This window comes from Peromyscus maniculatus, chromosome 21 (genome assembly GCF_049852395.1).
Source record: "Peromyscus maniculatus bairdii isolate BWxNUB_F1_BW_parent chromosome 21, HU_Pman_BW_mat_3.1, whole genome shotgun sequence".
NCBI lineage: Eukaryota > Metazoa > Chordata > Mammalia > Rodentia > Cricetidae > Peromyscus > Peromyscus maniculatus.
The window spans coordinates 3854209-3868039 of record NC_134872.1 but is presented as its reverse complement, the minus strand read 5'-3'; the positions used below and the strand labels follow the sequence as shown (position 1 = coordinate 3868039).

The following is a 13831-nucleotide window of genomic DNA, read 5'->3' as shown; positions in this document are numbered from 1 at the left end:
GGCTAGTACCCCACCCCAGGTGAAGAGGAAGGAGCCCCGGAGTCCAGCCCCTTGCCATTCCTTGAAGAGGTAACTTCATCCCCGAGGTCATCCAGCTGGAGCCCCCCACAAAGCGTCCCAATGAGCACCCCTCCCTGGCCGGAGGGCTCTTCATAGACCCACTTAAGACTTCTCTGGTCATCCAGACCTGCCACCTGCCTGTCCGGGGTGGCCATTTCTTCTGGTGTCACGGCCTCATCATTATTTGACTCTAAAGTAGACTCTCTGTGTTGGTGTTAAGCGAGCTCCCTTCCTGTCACGGTGCCATCCCTGGCTCCGTTTTCTGTCCAACATTCTCACTTCTTTCTTCTCTCTGTCTTTCTCGCTGTGGTCTTAGAGTCTTCGTCTGTCGTTATGTCCATGGACTGTCCTGTGTCCAGCCCTCCGGCCACTCTTCTTGTTCTCCACTATTTCCCCCAACCACATCCATTTCCAAACATCCATTGTGTGGTCAATAGCCATGCCTCTTCTATTTGGCCCCTCCCCTTGCTCACTGTGGGGAGAAAACGCCAGTCCCAATGAGCCTCAGGTTCTTTGGGGTAGAAGTTGTCAACCCCGGGGTCCAGAGGATACCTCCTCTCAGGCCTAACACCCGCATCTACCCCTTCTTCTCCCCTGTCCTCGGGAAGGAGCAGACAGATCCCCAGGTTCCCCCAACAGTCGGCAGTTTCCAGGGAGAGGAGTATGGGGAGGGTGGTACAGACCCCCCAGCAGGGCTCTACGATTACACCTATGGCTATGGGGACTATCATGAGGAGACGGAGCTTGGCCCTGCCCTCTCTGCGGAGACCGCTCACTCAGGAGCCGTAAGTGAAAGCAGTCCGTCCGTCCTAGTCCGTCCTTCACCATCGGGGGCGCTACATGGATGGCTTCCTGTTGGATCCTTGTTGGCTGTGAGCTACTTCCTGTTGGCTTGTCATGTTCTCTTCACAAGAGATGTCTGTGTTGCTTGAGGAGATCACTTCCTGCTTTCTCTTGCCAAATGTCTTACCTCATGCCTCCCTGTAGGTCCTCTGTCGGTGGCAACCGGACTTTTTGCAATACCATGGCCACTTTCTTTTTGGGCCACTGCTAGTCTAAGTTGAGATAGACGTTATAAAGCTTTTCGTCAGTAAGCTACTGCCTTGTGTCCAGTTTCTGTCTCACCCGCCATCTCTTCTTGCTCAAAACAACTTCGTATCCATGTTGATGCTAAGTTCCTAACTTCCCACATGACGTTTTCTAACCTTCGGGGCCACTTCTGATGTGTCTTTCTCTGTCTTCCGTAGCCTTGATGTCCCTCTTGGTGACTATGTGAGGTTAGGCTAAAAGGGATTGTTTGTTTGTTTGTTTGTGTTCTGATTTCTCATGCTGTCTTGTGACACTTTTCTATGGCAATAAGCCACTTCCTGGGTACCCCTGATGATCAAAATGATAAGGATATCCATTGTGGATGGACCTGGATATTTATCATGGCCATTTCCTGTGTGTCCTAGCCTGGATGTTGGTGTTTTTTTCTGGATCTTGCCTTTCATCCTCTTAATTCTCTTTGCAAGAGTCACTTTCTGTTTGTTTTGTGAATTTCTTTTCTCTCTTGGCCATGGTAGCCATGTTGTTTTTGAAGGTCCACTTCCTGGATTCTTTTTTCTCGGGGGCTTCCTGTCTCCCTAACCACTTCCTGTTTGTTCAGTGTGTTTTCTAGCCATCTTGGCGGTGTTTGATTTTGCTTGGCTCTGGCATCCGTCTTGCTTCCAAGTGTGTGTCCCTTTTGTTCTGTCTCCTTAGTGGCGTCCCAGGTCTTCAAACGTCCCTCTCTGCTGGACTGCTTCCCATGGTGGGCTCCACCTTGTCCTTTGCCGGCATTGCTGTCCCCTGCTGCTGCTGCTGCTGCTGCTGCTGCTGCTGCTGCTGCTGCTGCTGAACTCTGCCCGCTTACCTGACTCTGCCACCCCTGCTGCTGCTGCTGCATGCTGCTTTCTGAGTCTCTGGGGTTGAGCTGGGATTTGGGAACTGATCATGTCTAACTGGCCAAAATGGGGGTGGAAGCGGGGATTGTGAAGGTCTTTGTGGGGAGAATTGGGGGTGGTAGCAGATGACCTTCAACCTCTCTCTCACTGTCTTTGATCTGGCCTAGAGCTTGGAGTTGGGAATTGGGGTGGGAGGGAGGGGCTGGTGGACTTGGGGTAGAAATGGGAGTAGGGGAAGTTCCCTACAGGGAAGAGAACTAGGGGACTGTGAGGGTTACTTCTGAGGTTTGGATACTAACCTAAGAACTGCATTTTCCGGATATCCAGTTGAGAGGCCAGAATGTGGGATATCAGGGACAACAGCTTTCTAAATCTCCTTCGTGTGTGTGTGTGTGTGTGTGTGTGTGTGTGTGTGTGTGTGTGTGTGTATGTATAGCTCCACCACATGCATGCCTGGTGCCCATAGAGGTCAGATAAGAGCATTAGATCTTTAGAAGTGGAGTCACAGGTGGTGTGAGCCACCATGTGGGTGCTGGGAACTAAACCCAGGTTCTCTGCAAGAGCAGCAAGTGCTCTTAACTGCTAAGCCATCTTCCCAGCCCCTCAAGGGCGTTTTTTTACTCATGAACCCCTTACAGCTAGAAATTACAATTAGAAATGGGCATGGTAGTGATGCTTATAATCCCAACACTTGGGAGGCCGAGGCAGGGGAACTGAGTTTGAGGGCAGCCTGGGGTACACCGCGTTCTTTTCTGAAGAATGTCTCCAAACAAATAACAAAAAAAAGCTATAGATAAACTTCTATATATTAGGGCACATGTTTTTCATTTTCTGGAAGAAAACCCATAGCTTTTAAAATCAGATTCTCATCCAGTTCCGTCTCTAACCTCTCACTCCCAAGAAATAAAGCTACCTACTCACTCTGCAGGTGGGGTTAGGATGAGAAAGTAGACCTCTCTTTAGGTTCTAAGGGTCCCTGGGGTCAGAAGGAGCCTTTGGTGACAGGATAGGGTCCCCAGGAAGAGGAATGTTGGGGTTCGGAATCCCGGAAGGGGAAAGCAGCTCTCAGAGACACAGCGTGTGTTTGCTTTGGTGGGCCAGGGGACTGGCTTAGAGTGTCCGGGAGGTCCTGCGGGTGAGGCTGGAGTTGGGATGGGTTGGTTGTGCTGGCCTAGCTATTCACGGGCCCCACTGGGGGTTACATGTGTGTCTCCCTCAGGTTGCCCACGGACCCCGGGGGCTGAAGGGAGAGAAAGGAGAGCCCGCGGTGCTGGAGCCCGTGAGTCACACGGTGGACGGGCGGAGGAGGAAGTAAGGGGTGGGTGCTGGCCCTGTGGCCTCTAACTTGGCATGTCTGACCCCACAGGGCATGTTCGTCGAGGGCCCCCCTGGCCCAGAAGGCCCTGCGGTGAGTGCTTTGTATAAACTTCCTTTCTTTTAGGAGAGACATTTCCTTCAGGTACTTCTGTAGCTTGCCCAAGTATGTCCAGATCTCCACACTGAAGGGTGCTTCCAAAGCAGGCACCAGATTCCCACAGCTCTGCTGTAGAGACCACCCTCAGCCACACGCCCTTCTGTCCAATGTCCACCCCAGCCACACGCCCTTCTGTCGATGTCCACCCCAGCCACACGCCCTTCTGTCGATGTCCACCCCAGCCACACGCCCTCTTCTGTCGATGTCCACCCCAGCCACACGCCCTTCTCTCCCATGTCCACCCCAGCCACACGCCCTTCTCTCCCATGTCCACCCCAGCCACACGCCCTCTTCTGTCGATGTCCACCCCAGCCACACGCCCTTCTGTCCGATGTCCACCCCAGCCACACGCCCTCTTCTGTCGATGTCCACCCCAGCCACACGCCCTTCTCTCCCATGTCCACCCCAGCCACACGCCCTTCTGTCCCATGTCCACCCCAGCCACACGCCCTTCTGTCCGATGTCCACCCCAGCCACACGCCCTTCTGTCCCATGTCCACCCCAGCCACACGCCCTCTTCTGTCGATGTCCACCCCTCAGCCATGTGTCTCTCTGTCTGATGTCTCTTCTCTTTGTCCCTCAGGGATTGGCTGGACCCCCTGGCATCCAGGGGAGCCCAGGCCCAGTTGGAGACCCTGGCGAGAGGGTAAGTGAATGTTCTAGGGGTGGAGAGAGCTGCGGGGAGCCACTTGTACCCCGTGGGGTGCTGTGTTCAGTAATCCTTTATCAGCTGGCTAATTGAAGAACTGACTGTGCTCCCCATAACCTGGAGTGTGAGAGCACATCCTACCCTGACTGTGCCCCCATAACCTAGAGTGTGAGAGCACACCCTACCCTGACTGTGCCCCCATAACCTGGAGTGTGGATGCACACTGTAGCTGGAAAGGACAGCAAGCTGGTATCTCTCTACATTTTCACAGGGTAGAACATTCAGGAGGGCTCTAGAGATGTCTGTATTGGTCCTGTAGGGAAGGATTTCAAAATGATCTCTGACATGCTCCTGGCTCCCTTTTTTCTTATTCTTTCCCACTCAGGGGCCCCCTGGCCGGGCAGGCCTCCCCGGATCAGATGGAGCCCCTGGTCCTCCTGGCACGTCTCTGATGCTCCCAGTGAGTTATCTTCTGGGCTTTGAAACAGGTTGGGGGAGGGGAGTGTTTGTATCACCAAGAACTAACCACGAAGGCCGTGGAGGAGAAGCTGGGCATGCTGGGGCATGCCTGAGTTCTCAGCACGTGGGTGATGATGGTGGGGAGATGCTGGAGTTCACAGCATCCACTGATGCACTTGATCTTTGGGGGTGGGGAGATTACAGCCTCTTTAGACCTGGAACCAAACATGGGTCATCTAAAAGAGGGCAGAGAAATCTCCTATTTTGGGAGATGAAGAACCAGAGGAGAGTATTGGGTGACTACGGTGTGGGAAGGAGGGTGGGAGGAAGGGAGACTCTAGAAACCTCTGAGCGCCTAGCCAGAGCCAGGGGCGCGGCCGAGACGTTGAAGGGCATCTCTGGCTTGGAGGACACTTGGATTTCCTGTGGGGAACGTGTATCTTCTGTGCCCCCCAGTTCCGGTTTGGCAGTAGTGGGGGTGACAAGGGCCCCGTGGTGGCCGCCCAGGAGGCCCAGGCCCAGGCCATTCTGCAGCAGGCTCGGGTGAGCAGGGGCAGAGGGGTGCTGGTGGAGGGGGTGTGGGGGGAAGGGAAGGTGCTGGGGGGCATAGGGAGGTGGGAAAGGAGGGTGGGGGGAGCCTGGGTTTGCTTAGGCTGAGGAGAGATGGAGAGCAATGGTCACGGGATGAGGATTGGATACAGAAAGGACAAATCTGGGGGTGTGCTGGGGCCCTCAAGATGGCCCCTCTCATCTCTGCTGACCCTCTCGCCCCCCTAGCTGGCACTCCGTGGACCCCCTGGCCCCATGGGATACACAGGCCGCCCTGGACCCTTGGTGAGTGGGTTGCATGTTAAAGCAGCATTTCTTTATCCGTGTGTGTAGTTGTAGATAGTTTGTCAGAGAACCAGGTCAAAAGGTGTTTTGCTTCTTTGGTGGGGTGATGTGGCCAGGGTTGGGGGACCCTTTGAGATCACTGTTGGTTATATCCTTCAATAAGGCCATCTTCTCTCTCGCAGGGTCAGCCTGGGAGCCCCGGCTTGAAAGGAGAATCCGGAGACCTGGGTCCTCAGGTGACAGCCCCCACATCTGATTGGCAGGCAGCCCAGTGTCCCTCTGGTCCATGCCCACTAACCATCCCTGTCTCTCCCCTTACTAGGGCCCCAGAGGACCTCAGGGCCTCACAGGCCCTCCTGGCAAGGCTGGGCGAAGGGTGAGTCCTCTAGGGATGGAAATGAGCTTGGAGGACAGAGGACCACGTCCCTGCTTCTTCTGATATATGCTTTGTACCCCCAGGGCCGGGCCGGTGCCGACGGAGCCCGCGGGATGCCCGGAGAACCTGGTGTGAAGGTAGCATGCTTATCCTGACACCTGTGGCTACCTGGCCTGCCCGCCAGGCCTTGCCTCACTTCTCTTCTCCCTCTTCCTCCTAGGGTGACCGAGGTTTTGACGGACTTCCAGGGCTACCCGGCGAGAAAGGACACAGGGTGGGTATGGTGGAGGCCGGGTGCAGTGATGGGGACAGATCTGTAGGGGGGGAAGTAGGGACCTCAGAGTAAGAGGCTGGGGGACTCAGCAGCAAAGGGATCGGTATGAGGGGACCCGAGACTCCTCTTCACTGTTCCCTCCTTTTCCAGGGTGATACTGGTGCTCAGGGCCTTCCTGGGCCTCCCGGCGAAGATGGAGAGCGTGTAAGTGCCGTGGTCAGGGCAGGGGCTACACTCAGAAGTCTAGAAGGCAAGATTGATTCATTTAATACGCCTTCCTTCTCCAGGGTGACGATGGAGACATTGGGCCCCGGGGGCTGCCTGGAGAGTCTGTGAGTGTCCTGGGGTGCCCTGGGGAAGCCACAAGGGACACTTTCCCTGTCACTCACGCATGCTGTCCCTGTCAACTCTGAATGCAGGGACCCAGAGGACTTCTTGGCCCCAAAGGTCCACCTGGTATTCCGGGGCCGCCGGTAAGTGACGCGGACCTTACCCCTGACCTCTCCAGTTCCCCGCCCTTCCTAACTGCGTTCCTCCTTCCCCGCTTCCTCCTCTGCCCGTGAGCTTTTCCACTTCTGCACCCCACTTAATTCTGCTCCAGCTTCCCCCCAAGAAGTCCCTGTGGACCGTGTGGTGCAGTGCACCAGGGTTCTGGCTGTAGCCCAAAACAACAAAAATCCTCAAGGAAAACAGAGCAGAAGCCCTCAAACCCACAGGCCCACGCCCTGCAGATCTGGACAGGCTACGCCAGCCTGGGTCTGAGATGAATGCGTGGTCTGATGGGGCGTCTGCCGTCCACCCTCTGGGATGACCAGGCCGGGCTTCTCAGAAACCACAGAGCTCCTGGCCTGGCCCCAGCTTCCAGCCTGCTCACCCCATCTTGTGTTTCAGGGAATCCGAGGCATGGATGGCCCCCATGGCCCCAAAGGGAGTTTGGTGAGTGATGGGCATAGAGACCCCGCCCCTTATCCCTGCAAGTCCCTTACCCTGTCCTGTTGGCTGCCATCTTGAACCCCTTCCTGTCTCCTGACCCTGTCCTCTTGGCTGCCCTTGAGGCTTTCTATCCTCTCTCTTCTATCACTATCTTCTGACCCCTGCCTGACCTCTGTCTGACCCCTGCCTGACCCCTGCCTGACCCCTGCCTGACCCCTGCCTGGCCCTGGCCTGGCCCTCTCTGGCTGCTTGTTTCTAGGGACCTCAAGGAGAGCCAGGGCCCCCTGGACAGCAGGGCACTCCCGGGACCCAGGTGAGCGGTCCTGCCCTCTTCCCAACCTTAGTGACTGCCCTAGGCCTCACCACGGTCACACTCTGGATGGGGACAGGTCATCGGGCCCTTCTTGCTCTCGTGCTTAATGGGGATGTAGAGGATGGCACAGCCCTGTGGCTCACGTGACTTCTCTTTCTCCACATGCAGGGCCTCCCCGGACCCCAGGGTGCCATCGGTCCTCATGGAGAGAAGGTGGGTGACTGAACCTCAGGGCATCGGGTTCTGGGGATGGGCAAGGAGTGCTTCCCTCTCTCCGGGGACTTTGGCTGTGAAATCCTGATTCTTTAGTGACCACGATCTTCCTCATCCTCCTGCAGGGCCCTCGTGGGAAACCAGGGCTCCCTGGCATGCCTGGGTCAGACGGGCTCCCGGTGAGTGCCCCTCACCTCTGCTCTGCCCAGCATGTCCCGGGCAAGCTCCCTCCGTGACTGTCTATCAGTGTGTAACTTTTGCTGTAAGGTCACTCATGGCGGCTGCCTGTGGGACCGGCTTCGTTAGCGCACAGCGCAATTTGGGGACTCCTGGGCTCAGCAGTTACATTCTCTGCCGCCTTCTTACAGGGTCACCCCGGGAAGGAAGGTCCCCCTGGAACCAAAGGGAACCAGGTGAGACCCTCCACACCTCTTTACCCTCTGAGGGTGTCTTCAGCTCGGGGAGGGGTCTCGGAGTCCTGGGGATTTCCCGTCACCCTTCACTTGGCTCTGACGGTGCTCTGTGTCTAAGCTCCACGACACCCCCAAAACCCGGTGTTGTTACTGCGTTCTCCGGCCCCCCTAAGGCCCTCACAGTGACATCCCGAGGACCTGCCTAAGTCCCCTCTCTGTCTTCTTCTAGGGGCCCTCTGGACCGCAGGGTCCTTTAGGATACCCAGGCCCTCGAGGTGTCAAGGTAACCGACCACCAGGGGCTGGGTGGGTGTGGGGCTCAGTACTCTAACTCGGCCGGTCACGTGACCTCTGCCCTCCTCTCATTCCAGGGTGTGGATGGAATTCGGGGCCTGAAGGGCCACAAGGGTGAAAAGGTAACCCTTGTGCGCTTGGCTTCCGAGTACCTGGGCTCCTCCTCCACCCGTCCCCCTCTCCCTCGGTGCCCACCCGCCCCCCTCTCCCTCGGTGCCCCCCCGCCCCCCCTCCCTCGGTGCCCACCCGCCCCCCCTCCCTCGGTGCCCACCCGCCCCCCTCTCCCTCGGTGCCCGCCCGCCCCCCTCTCCCTCGGTGCCCCCCCACTCCCCCTCCCTCAGTGCCCACCCGCCCCCCTCTCCCTCGGTGCCCACCCACTCCCCCTCCCTCGGTGCCCACCCGCCCCCCTCTCCCTCGGTGCCCACCGCCCCCCTCCCTCGGTGCCCCACCTGCCCTCCCATTTCTAAAACCCACCCCTTTACCCGTGCTCCCTGAACCCGCGCCAACTCCCCCAACCTCTACCCTCCTCCGTGGTGCCCTCTCACCTCCGTCTTCCTCAGGGCGAGGATGGCTTTCCTGGGTTCAAAGGTGATGTAGGCGTGAAAGGAGACAGGGTGAGTGGAAGCCCCTACCCACCCAGTTCCCCATCCCCCACCCCACTGCTCCTCCATGTTGAGCCGCCCTGCTGTGCTCCGTTGAGATGGGAGACTTCTCTCTCCATTGCTGTGTCCCGGTGAGGTGGGGGCCACATAGTGGGCCACACCGGTCCCTCCAGTCTCTCCCTTCCTATGGGAATTGCTGTCCTCTGGTATCGGACACCTGCCCACCCCACCCCCACCCCCAGCCTTGCTGGGGCCTCTCTCTCCATTGGGGGCCTAGACCCACCTCTGTCCCCCACGCTCACCTCCCCACTCTCTTCTCAGGGTGAGGTTGGAGTCCCTGGCTCCAGGGGAGAAGACGGCCCTGAAGGGCCAAAAGGACGCACTGGACCTACGGGGGACCCTGGACCCACTGGGCTCATGGGCGAGAAGGTGATGATGGGGAACAGTGGCTCAGGGGTAGCTGGACCTGGGGCGCCATCAGGAAGCCGGGACTCGGTGGAAGATAGCTCTGAGTTAACTGTGCCTCTGTGCACGGCACCTGCTGCGTGCCAGTGCCTTGAGGCGGGTGCATAAGAAGTCAAGGAGAGATCCTTGGTAGAGCAGGCACGAGGCCATGGGGGTGCGAGTTGGGGTGAGCATGTGGAGAGGGGAGCCGAGGAGGAGGGGGCTCTGAGGCCTTGTCCTGTCAGTCCTGCAGGTAGCCCCCCACAATCCCGCTTCAGAGATGAAGCTTTTTGGCAGGTGTGGGGACATTAGGATGGTTGTGAACCCAGCAAAGAAGGGCAGAGCCAGGCTGTGAGCTGCAGGGCCCTTGTCTCCCACCACAGCTCTGCAGCCTCCCCAGGGAGGGGAGAGGCTGTGAGAGGTCTGGCTGGGTAGCACAGCAGTGGGTGCTGGGGCGGGTGGAACTGAAATCGGGGTGGCCATGGCTGGACCACAGACTGCGGGACTCAGGAGAGCTGCAGATTTAGATTGAGGAGACAGAGATGGGGTTGGGGGAGTCTGCCAGGAACCCCGTGGGGCTTCTGTGGGGAGTGTTGCTGCTAGGTGTCTGTGGCCCCTGTCACTCCTAATGGCATTCTGTCCTTCCACAGGGCAAGCTAGGTGTTCCCGGGCTGCCTGGCTACCCCGGACGCCAGGGTCCCAAGGTGATGCCATGCCCCCTTTCTGTCCCTCCGCATTGTCCCTTCCTTGACCTCTGACCCCAGGAAGCATAGACTGGCAGAGTGTGGGGTTCCCTGGAGTGGATTCAGCTGACTCCATCTTATAGATGAGAAGGAGAGGCCTACGGAGCAGTGGGGTCTTTCCAAGGCCGTCGGCTTGCTGGCAAGCCCCGAGGGGTGCCATTGCTGCCTCCGTGGCCTCTCCTCACCCTCTTCGGCCTTCCCGAAGCCCCTCTCCTCACCGGCTTCCTTCTCCACCCTCACAGGGGTCCCTGGGGTTTCCTGGTTTTCCTGGAGCCAGCGGAGAGAAGGGAGCTCGGGTAAGCTGGGGGAGGAGGGTGCAGAGGGCGGAGCTGGAGGGTTGGGGAGGCCGCTGTGGGAGTCTTACCTTGGCTAATGTCTGCTCGACTTCATTCCCACCAGGGCCTGTCTGGAAAAGCAGGACCTCGGGGAGAACGGGGCCCCACAGTGAGTGCGGTGGACAGACACAAGATCCGAGGGGTGGGCTGGGTGGGAAGCTCAGTGGGTAAGGTGCCGCATGTGCGCGTTAAGGCCCTGGGTTCCCTCCCCAGCTCTGCCTCAGTTGAGCATGGCAACGCAGAATCAGGCAGAAGCAAGAAGATCCGATGTTCAAAGCCACCCTCAGCCACATGGAGGGCACCTCAAGACTCGAGGATATTTCTAACCTCCCCCCTTCTGTCTCCCTAGGGCCCGAGGGGTCAGCGGGGACCTCGGGGTGCCACTGGGAAGTCTGGAGCCAAGGTGGGTGGACTCTGCCAGATTGCGTTGTCTCCTGATGCTGGGCCTTGAGCCCCGCCCCCTTCCACTGCCTTCCCTTGGGGGGATGGCTAATAAACGTCCATCTCACTCCCTCACAGGGAACATCAGGTGGTGACGGTCCCCACGGGCCACCCGGAGAGAGGGTGAGTGTGGCTCTGTCCCCTGCGTCCCCGGGGGAAGAAACTTGAGTCTGACCTTCACCCACCCATCCCTGTCTCTAGGGTCTTCCTGGCCCTCAAGGCCCCAATGGATTTCCTGGCCCCAAAGGCCCTCCGGTAAGTCGACCGCGGACTGGTGACCCACCTCACTACCTTCTCCCCCATCCCTCTTCCCTGTCCAGAGTTCACCTGACCCCAAACCTTTTCCAGGGCCCCGCAGGGAAGGACGGGCTGCCGGGACACCCAGGCCAGAGAGGAGAAGTGGTGAGTGATTCCAGGGGTGCAGGGCGGGGAGGGCTTGGATCCCGCTGAGCCAGCTGCCCCCCCCCCCCCCGGAGCCTGGCACTTCCTGTCCCAGGGTCACCCACCCTTGCCCATTCCTGCTCTGACTTCACTCTATCGTTTTCCTCTCAGGGATTCCAAGGGAAGACCGGCCCCCCAGGGCCCCCTGGAGTGGTGGGACCTCAGGTATGTTTCTCCAGGAGAGAGCGTACCCCAGACCTGGAGTTAGGGGCCTCCTCCCCCAGTGACACATCCCTGCCGACTGCGGGCCTGGGCTGGGACCCTGGGCTGAGGGCCTACATTTCTGCTCCTTCTTGCTCGTTCTCTCTCTCTCTCTTCTCTCTCTCTCTCTCTCTCTCTCTCTCTCTCTCTCTCTCTCTCTCTCTCTCTCTCTGAGGAGTTTCCCAGCTGTGACACAAGGTGGCGAGGTCACGCCACACCGGGGATGGTAAAAGCCCCAGCAGCCAGGAGAGCAGCATCCGTGCCCCAGCCTCACTTGGGGGAGACGAAGGGGCCCTAGACTGGCACTTTGGGGGTGCAGAGTGGGGTCTCAGGGTGACAGGGCTGAGCTTGGACTGTGCCTTTCCCAGGGAGCAGCTGGGGAAAGCGGTCCCATGGGCGAGAGAGGTCACCCTGGCCCCCCAGGACCTCCTGGAGAGCAAGGACTGCCTGGAACAGCTGGAAAGGAAGGGACCAAGGTCAGTGAGGGCTGGCCAGCGGGGAGGTGCTGGGGGGCTGGGAGGCTGCAAGAAATGGGCCAGTGTGGCTCTGAGGGGCCAGGGATCTCTGTTCACATTGTGGCTTATCCCCCCTCTTCATTTCAGGGTGATCCTGGTCCCCCTGGGGCCCCAGGGAAGGATGGTCCTGCTGGTCTGAGAGGCTTCCCGGGAGAGCGAGGCCTCCCAGGCACTGCTGTGAGTGTAACCCCAAAGCCAACAGCCTACAGGGTCATCACCTCCTGGCCTCTTGCTATTGTTCCCTGTTTTCATCTCACTGACCCATACTTCCCAGCACGCCTTTTTGGGGTCCCATGCCTGTGAAGGCTCCCCTTCCCGTCTCACCTGTTGCCCTAACTCTGGTTCATAGGGTGGACCTGGCCTGAAGGGAAATGAGGGTCCAGCTGGCCCTCCTGGCCCCGCAGTGAGTCTGGGGTCCCTGGGAGGCAGCGGGCAGGAACCGGGAAAGGGGACGGGTGAGGGGGGAGCCGGGCAGGATGTGGCAGGAGCCACGGGCCTGGGCAGAGGGCCTTTGGGGTCAGCCAGGATGCATCTGACTCACTGTTGTTCTGAGATCCGGGGTCAGGGGTCCTGGGGTCTCCTTCCTGGAGGATCTGACTCCATCTCTCTCTCTCTCAGGGCTCCCCTGGGGAGCGAGGTGCAGCAGGATCAGGAGGCCCCATTGGTCCCCCAGGGCGTCCAGGCCCACAAGGTCCCCCTGGAGCAGCAGGAGAGAAAGGCGTCCCGGTGAGCACGGGGCAGGAGGCTGAGCTGGGAACTGAGGGCCGATGGCTGCCAGGGTGTTTTGTGGAGATGCTTGCTGGTGAGCCTGCGTCCAAGCCGTTACCTCTTCCCTTGTTTCCTACAGGGTGAGAAGGGCCCTATTGGTCCCACTGGCCGTGACGGGGTGCAGGGTCCTGTGGGGCTTCCTGGTCCAGCGGGACCCCCAGGTGTGGCTGGAGAGGATGGGGACAAGGTGAGGGAAACCTACAGATATGTCCAGTCTTCTCTCCACCTGAGACTGCTGACCTCCGACCTCAATCTCATTTGCATATCTCCTCTCCTGCAGGGTGAGGTGGGGGACCCAGGACAGAAGGGTACCAAAGGGAACAAAGGCGAGCATGTAAGCATCTGTGACCTTGACTTTTGACCTCCTGGCTTTTGACCTCATCCCACCCTTGATACGCTCCCTTCCCCTCGACCTGTCCTGGCACCTCTGACTTCCTTTCTTCCCTAGGGCCCTCCTGGACCTCCTGGTCCCATCGGTCCTGTGGGGCAGCCTGGAGCTGCGGTGAGTGCCTCAGTTTCCCCTCCGTCCTTGTGCCTGGTACTCAGGTCTGTGAGTTTATGGATGGGGGACACATGACCCGTGACCTATCGTTCTGTCCTTGTCCCTGCTCCAGGGAGCTGATGGGGAACCTGGAGCTCGGGGGCCCCAGGGACACTTTGGAGCCAAAGGCGACGAAGGGACAAGAGGATTCAATGGGCCCCCGGGACCCATTGGCCTCCAGGTGAGCTGGGATGGGGACAGGGCCTGAGAGCAAGGCTCAGGACGGGTCTGTGAACGCTCTGCCAGGCACGCGATGAGGACTGGGGAGGTGGGGACAGGGGACTGGGCCTGCTGTGGGGCTGAGTGGTGATGGGCTGGGTGTCGATGGCCTGGTCACCTGGGTCTGTGCACAGGGCCTGCCAGGACCTTCTGGGGAGAAGGGAGAAACAGGAGACGTGGGGCCTATGGTAAGTGTGACCCTCACTGGCCCCAACCCGCCTGCCACCCCGCCTGTCCCCAGCCCGACATGCCACTGCAGCCTCACGGCTTGCATGTAGCCCCGCCACGCTCCCTCTGCCTGGGCCTCTGCTCACACAGCCCTACCGTCCTGCTCATCCTTGGAGTTCCTTCTCTCCCTTCCTTCC

At 59.1% G+C, this 13831-nt stretch overlaps 1 protein-coding gene across 1 annotated transcript in view; it reads left to right on the top strand.

Moving 5' to 3' along the window:
• Window positions 1-13831, top strand: part of Col11a2 (collagen type XI alpha 2 chain) — a 28486-nt gene that overhangs the window by 7521 nt on the left and 7134 nt on the right. The window contains exons 7-47 of the mRNA XM_015990233.3: window positions 7-69; window positions 669-845; window positions 3205-3264; window positions 3352-3393; window positions 4043-4105; window positions 4494-4568; window positions 5024-5110; window positions 5345-5401; window positions 5584-5637; window positions 5724-5777; window positions 5861-5914; window positions 5998-6051; window positions 6202-6255; window positions 6339-6383; window positions 6471-6524; window positions 6943-6987; window positions 7244-7297; window positions 7466-7510; window positions 7636-7689; window positions 7879-7923; window positions 8153-8206; window positions 8294-8338; window positions 8777-8830; window positions 9140-9247; window positions 9913-9966; window positions 10248-10301; window positions 10405-10449; window positions 10690-10743; window positions 10860-10904; window positions 10983-11036; window positions 11130-11183; window positions 11334-11387; window positions 11792-11899; window positions 12026-12115; window positions 12288-12341; window positions 12557-12664; window positions 12786-12893; window positions 12987-13040; window positions 13155-13208; window positions 13321-13428; window positions 13601-13654. Of these exons, the coding sequence (XP_015845719.1) occupies window positions 7-69; window positions 669-845; window positions 3205-3264; window positions 3352-3393; window positions 4043-4105; window positions 4494-4568; window positions 5024-5110; window positions 5345-5401; window positions 5584-5637; window positions 5724-5777; window positions 5861-5914; window positions 5998-6051; window positions 6202-6255; window positions 6339-6383; window positions 6471-6524; window positions 6943-6987; window positions 7244-7297; window positions 7466-7510; window positions 7636-7689; window positions 7879-7923; window positions 8153-8206; window positions 8294-8338; window positions 8777-8830; window positions 9140-9247; window positions 9913-9966; window positions 10248-10301; window positions 10405-10449; window positions 10690-10743; window positions 10860-10904; window positions 10983-11036; window positions 11130-11183; window positions 11334-11387; window positions 11792-11899; window positions 12026-12115; window positions 12288-12341; window positions 12557-12664; window positions 12786-12893; window positions 12987-13040; window positions 13155-13208; window positions 13321-13428; window positions 13601-13654 (2649 nt within the window). The remainder of the gene's footprint in view (window positions 1-6; window positions 70-668; window positions 846-3204; window positions 3265-3351; window positions 3394-4042; window positions 4106-4493; window positions 4569-5023; window positions 5111-5344; window positions 5402-5583; window positions 5638-5723; window positions 5778-5860; window positions 5915-5997; window positions 6052-6201; window positions 6256-6338; window positions 6384-6470; window positions 6525-6942; window positions 6988-7243; window positions 7298-7465; window positions 7511-7635; window positions 7690-7878; window positions 7924-8152; window positions 8207-8293; window positions 8339-8776; window positions 8831-9139; window positions 9248-9912; window positions 9967-10247; window positions 10302-10404; window positions 10450-10689; window positions 10744-10859; window positions 10905-10982; window positions 11037-11129; window positions 11184-11333; window positions 11388-11791; window positions 11900-12025; window positions 12116-12287; window positions 12342-12556; window positions 12665-12785; window positions 12894-12986; window positions 13041-13154; window positions 13209-13320; window positions 13429-13600; window positions 13655-13831) is intronic.